The sequence below is a fragment of the Haematobia irritans genome, chromosome 4 (assembly GCF_050003625.1).
Source record: "Haematobia irritans isolate KBUSLIRL chromosome 4, ASM5000362v1, whole genome shotgun sequence".
In the NCBI taxonomy this organism is placed as follows: Eukaryota; Metazoa; Arthropoda; class Insecta; order Diptera; family Muscidae; genus Haematobia; species Haematobia irritans.
The window spans coordinates 23,977,777-24,000,922 of NC_134400.1; the positions used below are offsets into that span (position 1 = coordinate 23,977,777).

A 23,146-nucleotide genomic window follows, 5' to 3' on the forward strand; every position below is an offset into this window, starting at 1 on the left:
GACGGGGATGGGGACCGACTATTTGAAAATTGAACCAATGTTCTCCGATTGGCTTGAAATTTCCAGGAAGATTGAAGGTGGAGTCCAGACAAATATCCACTACATTCTTCTAGGTATTTGGTCGGGGAGGTATTTTAAAGAAGTTGAGTAACTTAATAAAGGGACCGTGACTTTTCGATATCTAGTTGATGAGTTACACCTCCTCCTTGACCGATATTGTGAAAATTTAAAGCTTTTTAAACAAAGCCTTTAAATGTAATTAGTTTAATTTTTTTTTATAAACATAAATTTTTTTTAAACATAAATTTTCGTTTATTAACATGCCTCTTTGGATGCCTTTATTTTCCGATATATGTTCGGAAAGGCATATGGATGAATTTTTTGAGTGTATTAATAACAGCATTTTGCTACTTCTGGCACTTCGGGGTTTTGTTATGAAACTTGTACCTTGTCACAGGTGTAAAACTTGCATTTAAATTTCTTTCCATTTAACCATAATGGGCATTATTTGTAAAGTCTATTATTCTTAAGGATCACCATATGTCCTGGTATACGAATACCAGGCTAACTTCTTGCAAGACATCTCTATTTTTTCGTAGGGTAAACCTTTTGGAAATCCTCTAGCAAAGTTCAAATTACCTACACCGTTGCATTTGTGAAATATTTATGTTTTAGTTTGAGTTTCCTTTTTGGGCAATTCTGTCAATTGACAATTATCTAACCAATTTAGTGTTTCTCGCTAGTTTTCGGCAAGGGTGGCCAACATAAGTTCTCTGGCTTATGGCAAGTATTTGTCTCTGTTTTCCTCTGATTGAGTTTCATTTCGAATTCACTTTCCAATTTCATAACCTTTGGTTGGCCTTGTAGTTACAGTCTAGTAGTCCAAATGTTGCCAATACCTTCTTTGACCCCCAAACGAAGTCAAAGGCTTAAAGGGGCCCACTTTAATGGTGTACGTGTTGGCAATACAGAAAACCAAGTGTTCTATTGCATGGTATTTCTCAATGTGGTATTTCTACCACTTACCCAAAAGATTGAGCAATTTTTCGCTTGATATTAGCTCCTTATGAATTTAGAGTGGTCATGTGGTCACACCAATTGGCAGGTTCATAATTAATTCATTTTTCAGATAAAACCAAGTAAGAAAAAAGTCTAACAGGGCCGATGATATTATACACTCAAACAAAATTTTATCCAAATATTTTGTCCTTCTTTAAGGCTTTTGGTATTGATTGCTAGCCAATGATTTGGCGTCTTTATCTCACAATTTTTCAACAAATCGATTTTTTTTTTGTAACTTAGACGATTTTAATGTAATTAAAATATGTAAACGCTGGAATTTTAAGATGTGTTTTTCTGCCATATTTGCCCCGAATACGGCGAGAATATATCAGGAAGTTATATGCAGTGTCAGCAATGGGCCGCTTTAGCAAAAAATTTCGCCACCTTTTTAAGATTTGTCTCTTTTGTACCAATTTTTTTGTTAGGTTTCTACATGCCATACTTTTTAAATTTTTGTGATACTTTTTGTCAAATCTTAAATTAAATCCGTTTTAGTGCAATAGTTTCCTTAAATTATGGTCCCGGATTCCTTCCAAATTGCGAATGAACCTTAACATAAAATCGAACTTATGCGTTCATTACTAAACTATTTTGAACAATTTTTTCCAGCTTAAATCGTAGAATTATCAATCGGACAATTTTGAATATAGTCAGTGAAATTTTTTTGGGAATATAACCAACTGAACAATTGTGATGCCTGAAAATATGCAACGAAAATTGTGTCTATTAGGTTTAACCGTGTTCTCTTTTTTGCCACTTGTTTTCTGTGTTTGGCCACTTTTGGATGGGTGGCATACTAAGTTTGTCATTCCGTTTGTAATATATTGAAATATTTGTGTAAAACCCCATAACGTATTCTGGGTCATAGTGAATTTGTGAGTCAATCTAGTTCACGTTTCCGAAAGAAACAAGCAACAGACTTGAAACCTTTTACAAGTAATTGTTATTAATGAAAATTGGGCGGTATTGAAAAGGGACAATATCGTATCACTTTTTGATATAGCCCCCATATAAATCGGTCCCCAGATTTGATTTTTGGATCCTCTGGAAGGTTCAAATATCATCCGATCTGGTTGACTTTTGTTACGTGATGTCTGTAATTGTCCTTTAATAATCGTGCAAAAATTTGCAGATTTGCAGAGACTATTGTAGAAGTAAATCTCATCTGATCCGGTTTAAATGGCGCAAAACAGGGTCGATATCGGTCTATAATTATATATAGCACCAATATAAACCCCTCTCCAGATTTGGCCTCCGGATCACTATTGTCACTAACGGCAAAAATACTCTACCAAAATTTTAAGAAAATTTTACCACACTCTACCAAATTAAAAAAATCGTATTTTTAAGTTTTTGATCAAATCAAAACTTTGTGGTTGGTATGAAAAAAATTTTTTATTCTTCGAATGAATGAACGATCCCTCTTATTAGCGATAATTTTTTGGGTAAAAACTACCCTTGAATTGCAAATGTGTCGAATTATATATGTTTTAATGATTTAGGTTTGCACCAACAAGGGAAAATTGCTACTTCTACAAAAAAGGGAGAACTTGCTCACAATGAACGGTGATATTATGAGGTATTGAATTATACGAAAATTTCTCAAAATTCTATTCCTAAACAACATTTTCTAAAAATTTTATTTCTATAGAAAATTTTCTCAAAATTTTATTTCTATAGAAATTTTATTTTTATAGAAACTTTTTTCAGAATTTTATTTCTATAGAAACTTTTTTCAACATTTTATATCTATTGAAAATGTTCTCCTAATTTTATTTCGATACAAAATATTGCCAAATTTTATTTCTATAGAAAATTTTGTCAACATTTTATTTCTATACTAAATTTTGTTAAAATTTTAGTTCTATAGTAAATTTTGTCAAAATCTTATTTCTGTAGAAAATTTTGTCAAAATTTTATTTCTATAAAAAATTTGGCAGTTGGCAAATTTTTGCCAAATTTTTATTTCTATAGAAAATTTTGTCAAAATTTTATTTTTATACAATATTTTGTCAAAATTTTATTTCTATAGAAAATTTTCTCAAAATTGTATTTCTATAGAAAATTTTCTCAAAATTTTATTTCTGCAGAAAATTTTGTCAAAAATTTACTTCTATAGAAAATGTCGTCAAAACTTTATTTCTATACAAAATTTTGTCAAAATTTTATTTCTATACAATATTTTCCCTAAATTTTATTTCTATAGAAAATTTTCTTAAAATTTTATTTTTATAGAAAATTTTCTCAAAATTTTATTTCTACAGAAAATTTCGTCAAAATTTTATTTCTATAGTAAATTTTTTTAAATTTTAGTTTTATAGTAAATTTTAACAAAATCTTATATCTGTAGAAAATTTTGTCAAAATTTTATTTCTATAGAAAATTTTTTCAAAATTTTATTTTTATAGAAAATTTTATTTCTATGGAAAATTTTATAAAAATTTTATTTCTATAGAAAATATTGTCAAAATTTTATTTCTATACCAAAATTTTTAAAAATTTTATTTCTATACAAACTTTTGTTAAAATTTTATTTCTATAAAAAATTTTGTCAACATTTTATTTCTATACAATATTTTGTCTAAATTTTATTTCGATAGACAATTTTCTCAAAATTTTATTTCTATAGAAAATTTTCTCAAAATTTTATTTCTGTAGAAAATTTTGTCAAAAATTTACTTCTATAGAAAATTTCGTCAAAATGTTATTTCTATACAAGATTTTGTCAAAATTGTATTTCTATAAAAATTTTTTTCAAAATTTTCTTTCTATAGTAAATTTTGTCAAAATTTTATTTCTATAGTAAATTTTGTCAAAATTTTAGTTCTATAGTAAATTTTAACAAAATCTTATATCTGTAGAAAATTTTGTCAAAAATTTATTTCTATAGAAAATTTTCTCAAAATTTTATTTTTATGGAACTTTCTCGAAATTTTATATCAATTGAAAATTTTCTCCAAATTATATTGTCAAAATTTTATGTCTATAGAAAATTTTGTCAAAATTGTATTTCTGTAGAAAATTTTGTCAAAAATATATTTCTATAGAATATATCGTCAAAATTTTATTTCTATACAATATTTTGTCAAAATTTTATTTTTATAGTAAATTTTGTAAAATTTTAGTTCTATAGAAAATTTTGTCAAAAATTTATTTCTATAGTAAATTTTAACAAAATTTTCTCCAAATTTTATTTTTATGGAACTTTCTCAAAATTTTCTCCAAAATTTTATTTCGATACAAAATATTGTCCAAATTTTATTTCGATACAAAATATTGCCACATTTTATTTATTTAGTAAATTTTGTCAAAATCTTATTCCTGTAGAAAATTTTGTCAAAATTTTATTTCTATAGAAAATTTTCTCAAAATTTTATTTTTATGGAACTTTCTCCAAATTTTATATCAACTGAAAATTTTCTCAAAATTTTATTTCGATACAAAATATTGTCCAAATTTTATTTCGATACAAAATATTGCCAAATTTTATTTCTATAGAAAATTTTGTCAAAATTTTATTCCAATAGTAAATTTTAACAAGATGTTCTCAAAATTTTGTTTTTATGGAACTTTCTCAAAATTTTTTATCAACTGAAAATTTTCTCCAAATTTTATTTCGATACAAAATATTGCCACATTTTATTTCTGTAGAAAATTTTGTCAAAATTTTATTTCTATACAAAATTTTTTCAAAATTTTATTTCTGTAGTAAATTTTGTCAAAATTTATTTCTATTGAAAATTTTTTCAAACTTTTATATCTGTACAAAATGTAGTCAAACTTTTATTTCTATAAAAAATTGTGTCAAAATTTTATTTCTATAAAAAATTTTGTCAAAATTTTACTTCTAAAAAAAAATTTTGTCAAAATTTTATTTCTATAAAAAACTTTGTCAACAATTTATTTATATAAACAATTTTGTCAAAGTTTTATTTCTATAGTAAATTTTATCAAAATTTAATTTCTATTGTAAATTTTATCAAAATCATTTTTCTATAGAAAATTTTGTCAAAATTTTACTTCTTTAGAAATGTTTGCCAAATTTTTATTTCCGTAGAAAATTTTGTCAAAAATTTATTTCTATAGAAAGTTTTGTCCAAATTTTATTCCTATACAAAAATTTTATTTCTGTACAAAATTTTGTCAAAATTTTATTTCTATAAAAACTTTTGTCAAAATTTTATTTCTGTATTAAATTTTGTCAAAATTTTAGTTCTATAAATTTAAAATTGCATTTCTATAGAATATTTAATTAAAATTGTATTTCTTTAGAAAATTTGGTTAATTTTTTATTTCTATAGAAAAACTTTTAATTTGGTGTGAATATATTGCTGAATCTTGTACGTCTTCCAAAAATAGTGTCGCAATAATGATATTGCATGCCTCAAATTGCCATAATTCGCGCCAAGGATTTTCTCATTACTTTTAGTCCATATTTGCTTTTATTTGAAGATGTAATTTCGTAAATCATAGCCATAACATTTTCGTATATTTAACAATGCATTGTTGAAGTCTCAAAAAGTTGGGGACAATTTTGGTTAAGTTTTCGATCGTAAAAGTTAATTTTTCCCATTAAAAAAATTTATATATTTTTTCTATGTATAAACTCAGATGATTTTAAAATGTCAATCATAAGAAATCGTTCGATATATAAAACCTTCCAGTCTAAATGACATTGCAGTATTTTGTGGCCTATACATTTAATGAGTCAGCCTTAAGGTGTGCTTCACTTATTTATTATTCTAGCTAAGGTAAAACCAATGGTTTATGTTGTTGGATTTCATAAATAAAATATATGGTAATTTTTACTTAGCTTAAGTGTTGTGTCTTACATGTTAGTAAACCAGAAATATGTTAGTGCTATTAATATTAATATGTGTTATATCACAAACAAACAAAACAAATTATATATAACTAAAACAAAATTATTTTTGTCTTTTTTCTATTTTATTTCCTTATTGTGCTCTACTCAAACAAATCTCATTGAAAATTCGTAAAATTATCGCTAAATAAAAAAAAAAAAACGCGAACACAAAACACAATTGGCATTTTTTTAATTTTTTTCTTGTGTTTTAATTTTAATTAAAACTAATAACATTTTTATATATTTTTTTTAATATATTTTGTTTTTTTTTTTTTTTTTTTTTAAACAAATTAAAAATTTTATATATTTTGGAATTTATTTTTAAATATTGTTTCCAAAAAAAAAATGCAAAAATTTTGCTCGCTCGGGTTTTAATAAAATAAAACTAAACTATAATTAATTATAAAAATTTTTATTATATATATTTTTTTTGGTAAATGCATATCTATAAAAAATCCAACAAACCAATATTATTATTAAAACTTTATATAAAATCTAAATGTTGTGACATTAATTCTATATCTCGTTCGTGCGTTGCATATTTTTTATTTTGATTTTTTCGTATATTTTTTTTTTGTTATTGATTTTTATATAAACGTAAAACAAATATAAATGTTGTAATTGTATTGAATGTGGTTTCTTAATTGTAACTGTGTTTTACACTTGAAATGAAATCTTCAAAATACAACAACAAAATGCCTTCGTTAATTGTTTTTGGAAATCCTTTACAAAAAATAAATTGTGTACGTTTGCTAATGCGGGCTGACTTTTTTTTTGGATTTTTTTATGTTTTTGTTAATTTCTCTAATTTCTCTACCCCTATGTACTTTAACTTGGCTATTTGAAAAAAAAACCAAAAAAATCAATATAATTTCATATTATTTTTTTTTTCAAAATTATTATTGTATTTTAATTGTTGTTTTTGAATATGTTTTCTTTATTTCCATGTTCATCCGCTACCTGCTACCTTTATTATCCCCCTGTTCCCTTTCATCAACCTGTATGTAATGTTGTTTCTATGTTTTTGTATGCCGTTGTTGTTTTGAAATCAAAATATTAAACAAAAAAAAAAAAAAAAAACAAACAAAATCAATTCAAAATGTATATGGACCATGACCTGGATGTGGCCCGCCTTATGCCAAAACCAACAATCTAATCACCCATCCACCATATGGCATGAATCACACATTTTCCGTATGACCATTTATATGGGCTTGGACCACAACTTCGAATAAACTCCCCGCCTCTCTTCTCGCCAATTGCTGGACATGGATTATTTGACGAGCAGAAAATAATTTAGATCGCAAGCTATTCGTGGGTATGTTAAGCAAACAACAAACCGAAGAGGATGTTAGACAAATTTTTAATCCTTTTGGCACAATAGAGGAGTGCACCATACTCAGGGGCCCTGACGGTGCTAGCAAGGGTAAGTACCAAGATTAAATTTCACACACAAACACTTACACTCGTAAATTATTTTTTTGTTTGTTAATGTCTCAGAGTTTTAACTCAGAGTTTTAACAAGCATACTAGGGTAATACCATCATAATTTCGCCAAGGCTAAAAAAAAATTTGATCAAGATCAGTCAAGGACCTCCCACATACAGGGGATACAGGTTTTTTCTCCAATACGAATACGGGCCATAGTCCCGACATGACTTTGTGGGCATGTAGACCGCAATTTTAATTCCGAAATTTTAAATATAAAGGTATTTGGATCCTATTTTATCTTCCCAATCGGTTAAGTGTGACGCCTGAAGATAGGCAACAAATGTTTATAGTAGATATGCAGAGTTTTCCCTGAACTGTTAACAAAAACAAATAAAATAAAAACAAAACTACCACCATAATTTCATCTAGGCTAATTATTATACCCTGCACCACTTTATAGATATATTATACCCTGCACCACATTATAGATCAAAATTTTCGATACCATATCACATCCGTCAAATGTGTTTGGGGCTATATATTAAGGTTTGTCCCAAATACATACATTTAAATATCACTCGATCTGGACAGAATTTGATAGACTTCTACAAAATCTATAGACTCAAAATTTAAGTCGGCTAATGCACTAGGGTGGAACACAATGTTTGTAAAAAAATATGGGATACATTTAAATCTGAAGCAATTTTAAGGAAACTTCGCAAAACTTTATTTATGATTTATCACTCGATATATATGTATTAGGAGTTTAGGAAAATTAGAGTAATTTTTACAACTTTTCGACTAAGCAGTGGCGATTTTACAAGGAAAATGTTGGTATTTTGACCATTTTTGTCGAAATCAGAAAAATATATATATGGGAGCTATATCTAAATCTGAACCGATTTCAACCAAATTTGGCACGCATAGCTACAATGCTAGTTCTACTCTTTGTTGCAAAATTTCCACCAAATTGGGGTAAAACTCTGGCTTCTGGGACCGTATTAGTTCATATCGGGCGAAAGATATATATGGGAGCTATATCTATATCTGAATCGATTTCAATCAAATTTGGCACGCATAGCTACAATGCTAAATCTACTCCCTGTGCAAAATTTCAACCAAATAGGGGCAAAACTCTGGATTTTGGGACTATATTAGTCCATATCGGGCGAAAGATATATATGCGCACTTGACTATACTACTAATTGACTCCTAGTGCAAAATTTCAACCAAATTCGCCCAAAAATCTGGCTTCTGGGGCCATATAAGTGCATATCGGGCGAAAGATATATATGGGAGCTATATCTAAATTTGAACCGATTTCTTCCAAAATCAATAGGGTTCTATTCTGACCCAAATTAGGAACATGTGCCAAATTTGAAGGTTTGGACTTAAATTGCGACCTAGACTTTGAGCACAAAAATGTGTTCACAGACAGACGAATGGACGAACGGACAGACGGACAGACGGACATGGTTATATCGACTCAGGGACCCACCCTGAGCATTATTGCCAAAGACACCATGTGTTTATCTCGTCTCCTTCAGGGTGTTACAAACATATGCACTAACTTATAATACCCTGTTCCACAGTGTGGCGCAGGGTATACAAAAATTTTGCCAATATATTCTATAGAAATAAAATGTTGACAAAATTTTCTATAGAAATAACATTTTGACAAAATTTTCTATAGAAATAACATTTTGACAAAATTTTCTATAGAAAGAAAACTTTGACATTTTCTATAAAATAAAATTTTGACAAAATATTCTATAGAAATAAAATTTTGACAAAATTTTCTATTGAAATAAAATTTTGACAAAAATTTCTATAGAAATAACAACTTGACAAAAAATTCTATAGAAATAAAATTTTGACAAAATTTATTATAGAAATAAAATTAAGACAAAATTTTTGTATAGACTGTTGACAATGTTATATATAGAATTAAAATTTTGACATAATTTTCTATAGAAATAAAATTTTGACACAATTTTCTATAGCAATACAAATTTTCTATGGATATAAAATTTTGACAATATTTTCTATACAAATAAAATGTTGACAATATTTTCTAAAGAAATAAAATTTTGACAATATTTTTTAAAGAAATAAAATTTTGACAAAATTTTCTATAGAAATAGAATTTTGACACCATTTTCTATAGCAATACAAATTTGGCAAAAATTTCTATGGAAATAAAATTTTGGCAATATTCTCTATACAAATAAAATGTTGACAATATTTTCTAAAGAAATAAAATTTTGACAATATTTTCTATAGAAATAAAATTTGGCAAAATTTTTCTATAGAAATTACATTTTGACACAATTTTCTATAGTAATAAAAATTTGGCAAAAATTCTATAGAAATAAAATTTTGACAATATTTTCTATAAAATAGAATTTTGACACAATTTTCTATGGCAATACAAATTTGGCAAAAATTTCATGGAAATAAAATTTTGACAATATTTTCTATACAAATATAATGTTGACAATATTTTTTAAAGAAATAAAATTTTGACAAAATTTTTTATAGAAATAAAATTTTGACAAAATTTTCTATAGAAATAAAATTTTGACAATGTTTTCTATAGAAATAGAATTTTGACACAATTTTCTATAGCAATACAAATTTGGCAAAAATTTCATGGAAATAAAATTTTGACAATATTCTCTATACAAATAAAATGTTGACAATATTTTCTAAAGAAATAAAATTTTGACAAAATTTTTTATAGAAATAAAATTTTGACAAAGTTTTCTATAGAAATAAAATTTTGACAATGTTTTCTATAGAAATAGAATTTTGACACAATTTTCTATAGCAATACAAATTTGGCAAAAATTTCTATGGAAATAAAATTTTGGCAATATTCTCTATACAAATAAAATGTTGACAATATTTTCTAAAGAAATAAAATTTTGACAATATTTTCTATGGAAATAAAATTTTTACAAAATTTTCTAAAGAAATAAAATTTTGACAAAATTTTCTACCGAAATAAAAATTTGACAAAAAATTCTATAGGAATAAAATTTTGACAAAATTTTCTATAGTAATAAAATTTTGACAAAATTTTTTATAGAAATAAAATTTTAACAATATTTTCTATAGAAATAGAATTTTGAAAAAATTTTCTATTGAGGAAATATTTTGACAAAAATTTTGATAGAATTTGCTATAGAAATAAAATTTTGACAAAATTTTCTACGGAAATAAAATTTTAACAAAATTTTCAATAGAAAAAACATTTTGACAGAATTTTCTATAGAAATAAAATTTTGACAAAATTTTCTATAGAAATAAAATTTTGACAAAATTTTCTATAGAAATAAAATGTTGACAACATTTTCTATAGAAATAAAAGATTGACAACATTTTCTATAGCAATAAAATTTTAAAACAAATTTTCTATAGAAATAAAATTTTGACAAAATTTTCTACAGAAATTAAAATTTGACAAAAAATTCTATAGAAATAAAATTTTGACAAAATTTTCTATAGAAAAAAACATTTTGACAAAATTTTTTATAGAAATAAAATGTTAACAATATTTTCTATAGAAATAGATTTTTGACAAATTTTTCTATAAAAAAACATTTTGACAAAATTTTTTATAAATATAAAATTTTGACAACATTTTCTATTGAAATAACATTTTGACAAAATTTTCTATAGAAATAAAATTTTAACAAAATTTTCTATAGAAATAAAATTTTGAAAAAAATTTTCTATAGAAATAAAATTTTGAAAAAAATTTTCTATAGAAATAAAATTTTGAAAAAAATTTTCTATTGAAATAAAATTTTGACAAAATTTTCTACAGAAATAAAAATTTGAAAAAAAAAATCTATAGAAATAAAATAGATTAACAAAATTTTCTATAGAAATAAAATTTTGACAAAGTTTTCTACAAAAATAAAATTTTTCAAAATTTTCTATAGAAATAAAATTTTGACAACATTTCCTATAGAAATAAAATTTTGATATTTTCTATAGAAATAAAATTTTGCCAAAAATTTCTATAGAAATAAATTTGGTCAAAAATTTCTGTTGAAATAAACTGGGTCAAAAATTTTTACAGACATAAAATTTTTATAAAATTGAAATAAAACTTTCACAAATAGTCTATTGATGTTAAAATTTGCACAAATTTTGATGAAATTTTCTATCGAAATAAAATGTTGACAAAATTTCTTATAGAAATAAATTTTTTATAAAATTTTCCATTGAAATAAAATTTTCACAAGTTTCTATAGAAATAGAATTTTCACAAAATTTTCATAAAATTGTCTATAGATATAATGTTTTGCAAAAATTTCCTGCAGAAATAAAATTTTGATAAATTTTCATAATATAATAAAATTTTGTTAGAATTTTCTATTGAATTCTACTAATATAATATTTTCACAAAATTTTCTATAGAAATAAGATTTTGAAAAATAAGATATTTGTTGTTTGGTAAAATCTTCTCCAAATCTTGGTAGATAAGTTTTGAATCTAGTTTTTGTTAACGCTGCGAAATATTAGTCCCAGAACTCATATTTGTATTTTATTTATTACCCAGTTTGGGCGTCTAACAAAATGTGCTTATAAGAATTACATTTTTATTAGGATCTTTTATCAGGTTTTTGTTCTTTTATGAGTTTGCTTTATTTAAAAAATATTTTTTACAACATTTTTTATAAAAATCACCAAGAAGACATGATGTTTCGTTTAACTTTCTTATACTCAGGCATATAAAATTATTAGCATACTTTTAGGCGATGCTTTTAAACTAAAGAAAATCCATAAATACAAAATATCCTTAAAACTCAACTTATTTTGATGATTCTGAAAAAAAAAAATATTTTCCTATAAACATTTGCCCATAACATTCAAACTTCCATTTTCCAGTGTTTTACCATCTAAAGTCATGCAATATATTTATATTTATTTTTAAACTTTTCGAAAATTTTCTACAAAGTTAACTTAAATATGAATAAAAAGGAAAAATGCAACGACTATGCATAAAATGGTTATGGCTTTACAACGTAGATATTAAAGTGGATGACTGCAATGAGGGTGATGATGATGTTGGCAATGTCGATGTCGATCTCGATGATGATGATTATGACGATATTGTTATTATGGAATGTAATTGTTATTGTTATGTTTGTGATTATTTTAAGGTTCAATGCACAGCTGTGAACTAAAGATAAAATGTAAACTCTGCAAACAAATGGTAATATTGCTGCTGGTGGCTTTGATAACAAAAAAATAAAAAAATATCATGAAAATAGATGCAAACAAAAGCAAAATAAAAAACTTGAACACAAAAAAAAAACAAGATGCAATAGAAAAACTTAAAAACTTTATATTTTATGAAATGTTTAACCCTTTCAATAACACCCAAAATCCTTTTTTCAAACTTTTAATTTTCTACTTCTGAGTAATAACATTCCAGCACAAGAAAAGCTTCTAAAAAAGTAGTTTGGATTCCAAACTTGTGATCCACAATTTGGGCAAATTTGGATTATCTCCAATGAATTTTACATGGACAAAATATGGTTCATATAATTTTATATACTTCTCGAGATGCCCTTTATTATTATTATCTTCTAATCTCGTAGACTTTTCAACAATCTATCAAAATTTTCACACATCGATGTTAACAGACTCCTAAATAGACTTTGCCTTTTTTTCCTTAATTTTTTCATATGCATGCCGTCGATGTTGCTGTTGTTGGGTGTTTTTTATCGATACTATAGTCCTTTGTTAATCAATATTTCTTTATTGTTAGTCTGATGAACCAAAACAGGGGTACCGCCATCAACAGCAAACACATGGTCATACTTCAATCATCTCTTCTTGCTTGGGTGTATACATGTGTGTGTGTGTGTGGGTGTGTGAAGGTATTGGCATTTACTTGATTGTACTCCAAGGCTTTTGACTTTCTACTTTATAATAGTCCTCGTAATGATGATTACAAAGTTCCTAACAGTTTTGCTTCAGGAGTCTTCAGTCATTGATTACAATATTCAAATTCCATGTTAAGGACAAGAACTGAAAAAGGCATAAAACGAGGGGGTAAGAGATTATATGCCATCGTGCCCGCCTGCTTGCCTGCCTTGATGATTGTACGAAACGACCAGAGTGATGGGTGACTGATAATGGATAATGACTTAGACATGCTTGGCTCTCTGTGTGTACTAAAAACCTTGGACCAATGATGGTTGGTCAGGAGGTGGGCTTTCCGGACTAGGGTTATGTGTTTCATGTAACACCATGAACAGCAAGTAATATAACACACTCAAACCCTGCTCAAAACATTTGGTGGTCACATTCAGACTAGAGTTTTCTAATATAAATTGCAAAAGTCGACTTTTTTAATATATTGTAATATTCAATATACAAAGAAAGCAATTTGGATTCATGTTGGGAAAGTAGATATTTTGGCTTTTTTCTCTCTCGAAATTTTTTGAATTTTGAAATAGTCGACTTTTTGGTTTTCCTCAAATTCAAAATTTTATAATTCTTAAAAAAGTGGAATTTCGAATTTTAAAGTAGAGAAATTTATTCGGTACTTTTCAATCTTTTATTTGAAATTTTCCAATAGCCAACTTTTCGATTCAAACTCAAAATATTTAAATTTCTGAAAATTTACCTTTTAAAGTCGAGAATATTTCACTTTTCGATCGTTTTTTGGAAATTCTACGAATATTTAAAAAGCTAATTTTTCCACATCAAAAATGAAAAAGAAAAACAAGTATATGCGGCAGTAAGTTCGGCCAGGCCGAAGCTTATGTACCCTCCACCATGGATTGCATAGAAACTTATACTGAACACTGCCATCCACAATCGAATTACTTGGGTTGCGGTAACATTTGCCGATGGCAAGGTATCTTAAAACTTCCTGACACCATCTTCTAAATTGCAAGGTAGCCTATAGGTAGTATATATTAAACTAAAAAAGGCCGATTAAATACATATATAATTAAGTCTGACAAAATTTTGTAATGAAATAAAATTGTGATAAAAGTTTCTATAGAAATAAAATTTTGACAAAATAAAATTTTGACAACATTTTCTATAGAAGTAAAATTTGGACAAATTTTTCTATTTCTATAGAAATAAAATTTTAACAAAATTTTCTATAGAAATAAAATTTTAACAAAATTTTCTATAGAAATAAAATTTTGACAAAAAACTCTATAGAAATAAAATTTTGACAAAATTTTCTATAGAAATAAAATTTTGACAAAATTTTCAATAAAATTAAAATTTTGACAAAATTTTCAATAGAATTAAAATTTTGACAACATTTTCTATAGAAATAAAATTTTGCCAACATTTTCTATAGAAATAAAGTTTGACAACATTATCTATAGGAATAACATTTTGAAAAATTTTCTATTGAAATAAAATTTTGGTAGATTATTTTTGGCTCGAGTGGCAACCATGATTATGAACCGATATGGACCAACTTTTGTGTGACTGGGGATGGGCTATATATAACTATAGACTGATATGGACCAAATTTGCCATGGTTATTAGCGGCCACATACTAACACCACGTTGCAAATTTCAACCGGATCGGATAAATTTTGCTTCTCCAAGAGACTCCGGAGATGAAATCTGGAGAACGGTTTATATGGGGGCTATATACAATTATGGACCGATTTGGACCAATTCGTGTCCATAAAGTGTTTGTTAGAGACCACATACTAACACCACGTACCTAATTTCAAACGGATCGGATGAATTTTGCTCCTCTAAGAGGTTCCGGAGATCAAATCTGGGGATCGGTTTATATGGGGCTATATATAATTATGGACCGATATGGACCAATTTTTGTATGGTTGTTAGAGACCATATACTTACACCATGTAACAAATTTCAGCCGGATCGGATGAAATTTGCTTCTGTTAGAAGCATCGCAAGCCAAATCGGGGGATCGGTTTATATGGGGGCTATATATAATTATGGAGCGATGTGGACCAATTTTTGCGTGATTATTAGAGACCATATACTAACACCATGTACCAAATTTCAGCCAGATCGGATGAAATATGGTACTCTTATAGGCTCCGTAAGCCACATTTGGGGGTCCGTTTATATGGGGGCTATATGTAAAAGTGGACCGATATGGCCCATTTTCAATACCATCCGACCTACATCAATAACAACTACTTGTGCCAAGTTTCAAGTCGATAGCTTGTTTCGTTCGGAAGTTAGCGTCAACAGTCAACAGACGGACGGACAGACGGACAGACGGACGGACAGACGGACGGACAGACGGACGGACATGCTTAGATCGACTCAGAATTTCACCACGAACCAGAATGTATATACTTTATGGGGCCGTAGAACAATATTTCGATGTGTTACAAACGGAATGACAAAGTTAATATACCCCCATCTTATGGTGGGGGTATAATATAGTGCGAGAGCTAAAATAATTTCAGTTAACGAGTGTGTGCATTAAATCTTGATTTTTTTCGTAAGTGTGATTTTGCAGAAATTGTATTCACGCACATTTACGAATCTATTTTATTTCGCACGCACGATATATTTATTTCAGTTCCATTCAATCACATTCACGAGACTTGCTTTGGAATTTGTTCACGACTCACATGATTCACGCGTGTGACGAGAATTTCGTGTGACGCGCACACCTCTATTTTGCAGGGATCCGGAGCGGTCCATTTTTTTCGCTCCGCTCCGCTCCCGCTCCGGAGAAAAAAAAACCGCTCCGCTCCGAGAAAAAAAAATCGCTCCGCTCCGCTCCTCTTCGAGAAAATTATAGTACAAACATTGTGTTATTTGTTCAATTGAGTTTTATTTTATTTAGAAAAATCGGGCGGTACATATATGGGAGCTATAGCTAAATCTGAACCGATTTCGATGATTTTTTGCACATATAGTTAGTGCTATAGAAGATTACATTTCGCCAACTTTGAGTAAGATCGGTTGATATATAAGGGTTTTATGACCTAATTTGACAAAATCGGGCGATACATATATATGGGACCTATATCTAAATCTGAACCGATTTCGATGAAATTTTCATACCTAAAGGGTGATACAGAAGATTATTTTGTGCTAAATTTGACGACGATCGGTTAGTAAAAAAAGTGCAACGTGACCCCATTTGTCGAAATCGGGCAATACATATATATGGGAGCTATATCTAAATTTGATCCGATTTCTTCCAAATTCAATAACGTTCGTCCTTGTGCCCAAAAAAACTCCCTGTACCAAATTTCATCAAAATCGGTTAATAATTGCGACCGAAATCCTGTGAACAACAAATACATGGACAGACGGACGGATGGACGGACGGACACCAAGCGCTAGATCGACTCAGGAGGTGATTCTGAGTCGATCGGTATATATTTTATGGGGTCTAAAATCAATATTTCTTGTAGGCACATTTTTTGGCAGATCAAACTTATTATACCCTAACCACTATGTGGTTTAGGGTATAATGACTTTAAAACAATGTGTTGAAATATTTTATTAATTTTGAAGATTTTTTCAGAAATATTAAATCCATTTTGACTTCATTAAAACGAAATTTGCATTCATGTTAGGATACACATTTTTATGTCGAATCACTTAGCTATAAGGACAAACAGACTTCATTGAAAAGTTTAGAGACTTTTAGACAAGGAAAAACTTTTTTTCAGAGAAATACGTCTTCTATTCTAAGTAAAATTTGTATTCGTATTTTAAGCATGTGAAATATTTGGCCTCCCGACAATATTCTTTGCGGTGCACCATCTGCTATTTAATATGTGATAGAAACCAAATTTATGAAATAGGACCAAAATGGACCAAATTCTGTTTGGTCTGACCATCGGACCAAATTTAAAAATTGGAAATCTTTTGGACCAATTTTGGTCCGATCGGACCAAAACGGCAACGCTGATTGGAATTGAAAGTCTATACACAGAGTAGAAGTAACTACTCTCCGAAAGTTTTTTTTTGTTTTGCAACAGACGTAGAGAAGAGGTTTTGTTATATTTGTAATGTGCGTATGTTTATGTTTGCAACAACCTCCATCGACATCAGTCCGTGATATACCTACGAATATTCTTACTCAGATCTAGTGTTACCTAATTTCGCTTTTTTCCCCTTTATTGTATAATAAATGTATATGCGCACATTTTTCAACCAAAATTGAAACTATCCATAATTTTAATTAAATATTCGAGAACTAATATCAGAAATAAGAGAATGCTAGGATATAGTACAATAGTAAAGCAAATATGAATGTCCTTACACTGAAAAAAAGCATGCCCGGTTCCAAAGATTTTGTCTTTACTTTAACAGTTTGGGTATTAATTCCGAGCCAAAGAAGCGGAGAATACAAGTAAGGATACTTTAAAGACGTAATTCTCTTTTAAATTTGGGGGTTATGTACTTGCTTCTAGGAAGCAAATGTTAATTTTTCATTTTTTTAGATTTTTTTCGTCAGTTGTTATCAAAATCCTTTAAAAACGAGTTAACGAGTTATTTTTTTTTCCATATTAAGACTAGACTTCCAGTAGAAATTATGCTATGTTTCAAGTGAAAAGAGTCTTGAAAAACATGTCTTATTTTTTAACGATTTTTTGAGATGCAAAAAGGAAACAAATTTAAAGACAATTTTATTAATTTTAAAGAATTTTTCTTAATTATTAAAGTCACGTTGACCTTACCTCAAAAATTTTATCTTTCATGTTATGATACACATTTTTAAGTAAAATCACTTAATTATAAGGACAGTACAACTTCATTCAAAAGTTTATTGCCTTTTGGACAAGAAAAAAACTTTATTTTAGAGAAATGCGTCTTCCATGTTAAGCAAAATTTGCATTCTTATTCTAAGGACATGGAATCTTTGACTTCACGACAATATTTTTTTCAGTGTAGAAAACTAAAAAATTAAATATAAATAAGATCGTTTAATTGCATTTAATTGACGTTCATTACAACCATATTTGTAGTAATACGGGATGAAATTTATCGAAAGTACTGTTGTTACTTTTACAACACATACTAAAGATATATTTTGACATTTGCCGTTTTTGAAAACAATTACTAAAAAAACACGTTGTGTTTTCCCCAATGTACGTACGTACAAAAATACATATCGTACATTTTAAACGTTTGCTCACACTACGTACTAGCTAAATTTGAAATTACCTACACAGTGTAATTTCAAAGTTACACATTTCATTCAAGTAATATTTTATTCGGAGCGGAGCGGTTTTTGATTTGGTAACCGCTCCGCTCCCGCTCCGCTCCGGAGTTTAGAAATGCCGCTCCCGCTCGGGCTAAAAAAGGGCTTGCTCCGCTCCGCTCCGCTCCGGATCCCTGCTATTTTGTATAGAGAAGTCTATACATAATTATGAACCGATATGAACCAATTTTCGCACGGTAATCAGAGAACCAACTTTAAACCAGATTGGATGAAATTTGTCCTCCTTGGGGCCCCAGAAGTAACCTTTTGTTGGTCTATTTACCACCATGTACCAAATTTCAACCTATTCGGATCGATTTTGTTCCTCCAAGAGGCTCACGATATAAAATTTCTGTATCGGTTTATATGGGGTATATCTATAATGATTCGATAAGTCGAATTTAGTTAGTTAATATAATAGTTGATTTGACACGATTTACTAAACAAAATTCAACATTCAGTTAGTTAAATTTGAAGATTACAAAATGTGGAATTGGATTTTTTAGGCAAAAAATCGATTAGATTACAGACCGATTTTGTCTGACATCAAATTTTGATTTGTCGATTTGATGGTATTTAATAAAAAATCAAAATTCAATAGAATTTCCCAGCAAAAAAATTGGAAGTTGTTCCACAAACATTTCTTTTAAAGCCCATCCTAGAATCCCCCATCGAGTTTTTCAACTTCCGATGCAGTCCTTTTGGACAAGTGCACAAACATTTCTTCTAAAGCGCATCTTGGGATCCCCCTATGATTTTTTTTCTACATCCGATGCAGTCCTTGTGGGCAAGTATTAGAAAGAACGCAAGTAGGCTATTTTAAGTAAAAATTTTGTACAATTAAATTAAAAAAAGAAAACTAATAAAAAAAAAAAACTAAAAAAATAGAAATTAATAAAAAAAAGTAAAAAAATAATAAAAAATAAAAATAAATTTCATCCCCGCTGGGATTTGAACCTGTACCGATTGACTTTTTCGCTTCCATGGAAGTTCTTTTGAGAAGGTTTTGCAAATTACGAGAATTTTTAATTTTTTTGTTGATTTTTAATGGAAAAAATATTTTTATACGAAAATATATGCCGAAAATAAAAAATAAAAACGATGCATGACATAAAAAAATAATTTTTTAGAAAAATATTTGATAAAAAAATTGCCGCTGGTGAGATTTGAACCTGCGTTTCTTATTTTTTCGTTCATACTAATAAAGAACATCTCGAGAAGCAATTAAAATGTTATTCCTTGGTGTCGTATTACGATCATATCACAAACATTTGAATTGACCTTTCGACGCTTTATGTTCAACGGCGTTTGTGGCTGAGTGTGCTAAGGCGTTCTGTTATGGTGCCAGCAAACCCAGGTTCAATGCCTGCTCGGAGCGAAAAAGTTTTTCAAATTGTAAAAATTAGATAATAGGAAAATAATTGTGTATAAAACATATGGATGAAAAAAAGTGAAATTGGTTGAAAAAATTTTTTTTTCGCTTTTTAAATTTCTTCATTCAAATTAACTTCCAGAGCACAACTTCTAAAGCAATGCAAAGGATCCAAAAAGGGAGTACTTCCGTCCTATGACAAGCTCATGTAAAATTCATTGGAGATGATCCAAGTTTGCACTACTTCCGGATCACAGATTGGGGATCCAAACTACTTTTTTGGAAGCTATTTTTTTGCTGGGTTGTAGATAACAAACCGTCAAGTTCTAATTTTTTGGACAAAAATTCGATTAGTACACTGAAAAAACAGTGAACCCACCAGGAAGAAATCTTTTGATTAATTTTAGAAAATTTTGAATAGTTTTAGAAATTTTTAACTAAACAGTATTACAAGCGCTGGCATCACACCGATATCACAAAAAAAAGTAAATATTTTTCGAAAAATTCAAGAAAATTTATTAAACATAAATATTTTTTTTCACTTTTTAAAGAAATTTTGTAGTTTGAAGGAAAAAATTGGAGTTCAAAATTGCAATAATGTCTTTAGTGACATACGAAGTTAATGATGGACGCGTTTATTGTAAAATTTACAAATTTTAAGAAAAAATGAACTATTTTATGAGAAATACGAATTTAGTAAATCTCTATGCTTAATTTGTGTATAATTTTTTCCCGTCTTTTAGTTCATTTAACTAACGTTCGCGAAAAAATATTAGAGTAAATGAAACTTTCTCCAAATATAATAATTTCATGAACTAAAATATAGTTAAATTGGCTTTAGTGAAATAGTGAGTTCACTTTTTTTTGAGTGTAGAATATGAAGATTCAAGGAGACTATATCTTCTATTTTGATTGAAAAAAAAAATGTTCCCAAAATTTTTGTTTTTTTCAAAATAGGAAACCTCGTTTTTTGGCAAAACTAAGAAAGAATCAACTTTCGGTATTTGCAGTTATTGAAAAATCGACTTGCCAGCGTTTATCGTGCTGTCTTTTTTTATGCAAAAATCTATTTTTAATTGGTTCCTTACCAGTCAAATGGACTGTGTTCATTATCAAAACACGAATAGAAATTTTTGTCAATATAATAGCACGATTTGACTCGATTTAATAAAAAGTATCAAAATTCGTTAAGTAGAATTTAAAGGTTACAAAAATTCGACTTCAACAAAATTCGACTTTGACAAAAATTCGATTAGTCTATCTTCGAGTGTAATATCTTTAGCCGATATTTATATTACAAAAATCGGCTTCGACTGCTTTTATTATCTTTAGAATGCAAAATTCAAATTTAATTTTTTTTAAAGTCTAAACGATTTGTCTAATTTAAAAAGTCGTTTAGTCGATTTTCTCTAACATTTAAATTTGATTGGTCGATGTAGCACGATTTAATAAAATAATTAAAATTCAATTCAATCGAATTTGACGATAACAAACTATGGAATATTCTACTTTTAATATACACTGGAAAGTCGATTTTCTTATTTTATATTCATAATCGATTAGTCGGATTTGAAGACTACAAAGAGTCTTCGACTGTTGACAAATATATTGACAAAAAATCGAATAGTCGTAGAGTGGATTTCTGACATTTGGTTTCGTAATTGAGTTGGGTGTTATTTTATTAAAAGTCGTTTGTTCAATATTTGATAAAGTCAACTTTCGACCAATCGAGTTTCTCTAATATCGTTTTGAAACTATTTTCTATAAATCATAAATCAAACAGTCGAATTTAAAGATTATAAAAAGTCGATTTCGACTAATTTTATTGACAAAATAAAACTTTAGTTGAAAAAAAAAAACGATTTTTTAAATGAGTCCTTTCATATTTTTGTTATTTAAAATCAATTAAATGACTTTGGTCACTATAAGAAGACGGCTGGTATTTTTTGACCAATATCAAAATTCGATTAGTCGAAAAATTGTTTTATATACTTGTATCTCTAATTGAGATGGCTTAACAGAGTCTTCGTATTCGTATTTGGCAAAAAGAGACTCTCCTCATAGGGCAGCTCATCATGATTATCTTATGAGCTCATGTATATGTGTATGTAAGAAGGGCTATATGCATTTGCATATGAGTACACACACACACACACACGCCCATACGTCTTTGCATCATCAAATGCATGCATTTTTAAGCAATTGTCTATGGTTGCATGAATCAAGACCCTTGTCCCTCTTTGAACAAACCCCCAAGGCAACCATTTCATCCTTATTTTGGGATGAAAGTCATACAAAGTGTTGAAAGATCTATTCAACTGCTTGTGGTAAGGTTGTAATGTTGCTGCGGTGCGCATGGTGATAGGATTTCAGTCTAGCATGCAATACTCTCCGACTCTTCCTCTCTTGCCTTCTCTCCAGAAATGTATGCCTCCAATAACAGCTCTTTGCTGCCCAGGCAGCAGTTGCTGTTGGCTTCTATAGTAGCTAGAAAGTAGTAGAGGCAAAAAAAATGACATGTTGCTTGATATTGAATGAATAAGCTTGTCATTTGTGAAATACACTTCCATAGCATAGCAAACCACATAAATATTCACATACGCACACACACAAACACACTCCTAAATGAGATTCATTTGCTACCATGTGTGAGTATGTGGCTAAGTTGAAGTGCATAAGAGTGGTAAGCATTAACAAGAAAGACACGTTATTTTCAAATTTGCATAAGTAGCGTTACAATGATGTACTGAGAGAGGTATTGTGAAATAGGACAGTTTTGGGGAAAATCACAAGAAAAAATTTATTCAATTTAATTTAATATACGGCCGTAAGTTCGGCCAGGCCGAATCTTATGTACCCTCCACCATGGATTGCGTAGAAACTTCTACGAAAGAATGTCATCCACAATCGAATTACTTGGGTTGTGGTATCTTAAAACTTCTTAACTTCGTTTTCTAAATTGTGAGTTAGTCCATACGTGGTATATATTAGACAAAAAAGTTGTGCATAGGTAAGTCTACAAATAATTACGAATCGATATCGACTTTTTGCACGATATGTAGAGAGCCAGAATTGAAATATGCGGGGGGCTATATACAATTATGAACTTGGTATGGACCAATTTTTTTGTGATTGGGGATCGATTTATCTGAGGGCTATATATAACTATAGACCAATATAGACCTAGTTAGGCATGGCTGTT

At 28.5% G+C, this 23,146-nt stretch overlaps 1 protein-coding gene across 9 annotated transcripts in view; it reads left to right on the forward strand.

Annotated features, from left to right (window-relative positions):
• bru3 (CUGBP Elav-like family member bruno 3) overlaps positions 1 to 23,146 on the forward strand; it is a 1,184,422-nt gene that overhangs the window by 651,116 nt on the left and 510,160 nt on the right. For 8 of the 9 annotated variants that reach the window (XM_075304618.1, XM_075304620.1, XM_075304622.1 and 5 more), the window contains exon 3: positions 7,215 to 7,352. The exons of the other annotated variant lie outside the window; for it this stretch is intronic. In XM_075304618.1, the coding sequence (XP_075160733.1) occupies positions 7,215 to 7,352 (138 nt within the window). The remainder of the gene's footprint in view (positions 1 to 7,214; positions 7,353 to 23,146) is intronic. 9 annotated transcript variants of the gene reach the window in all.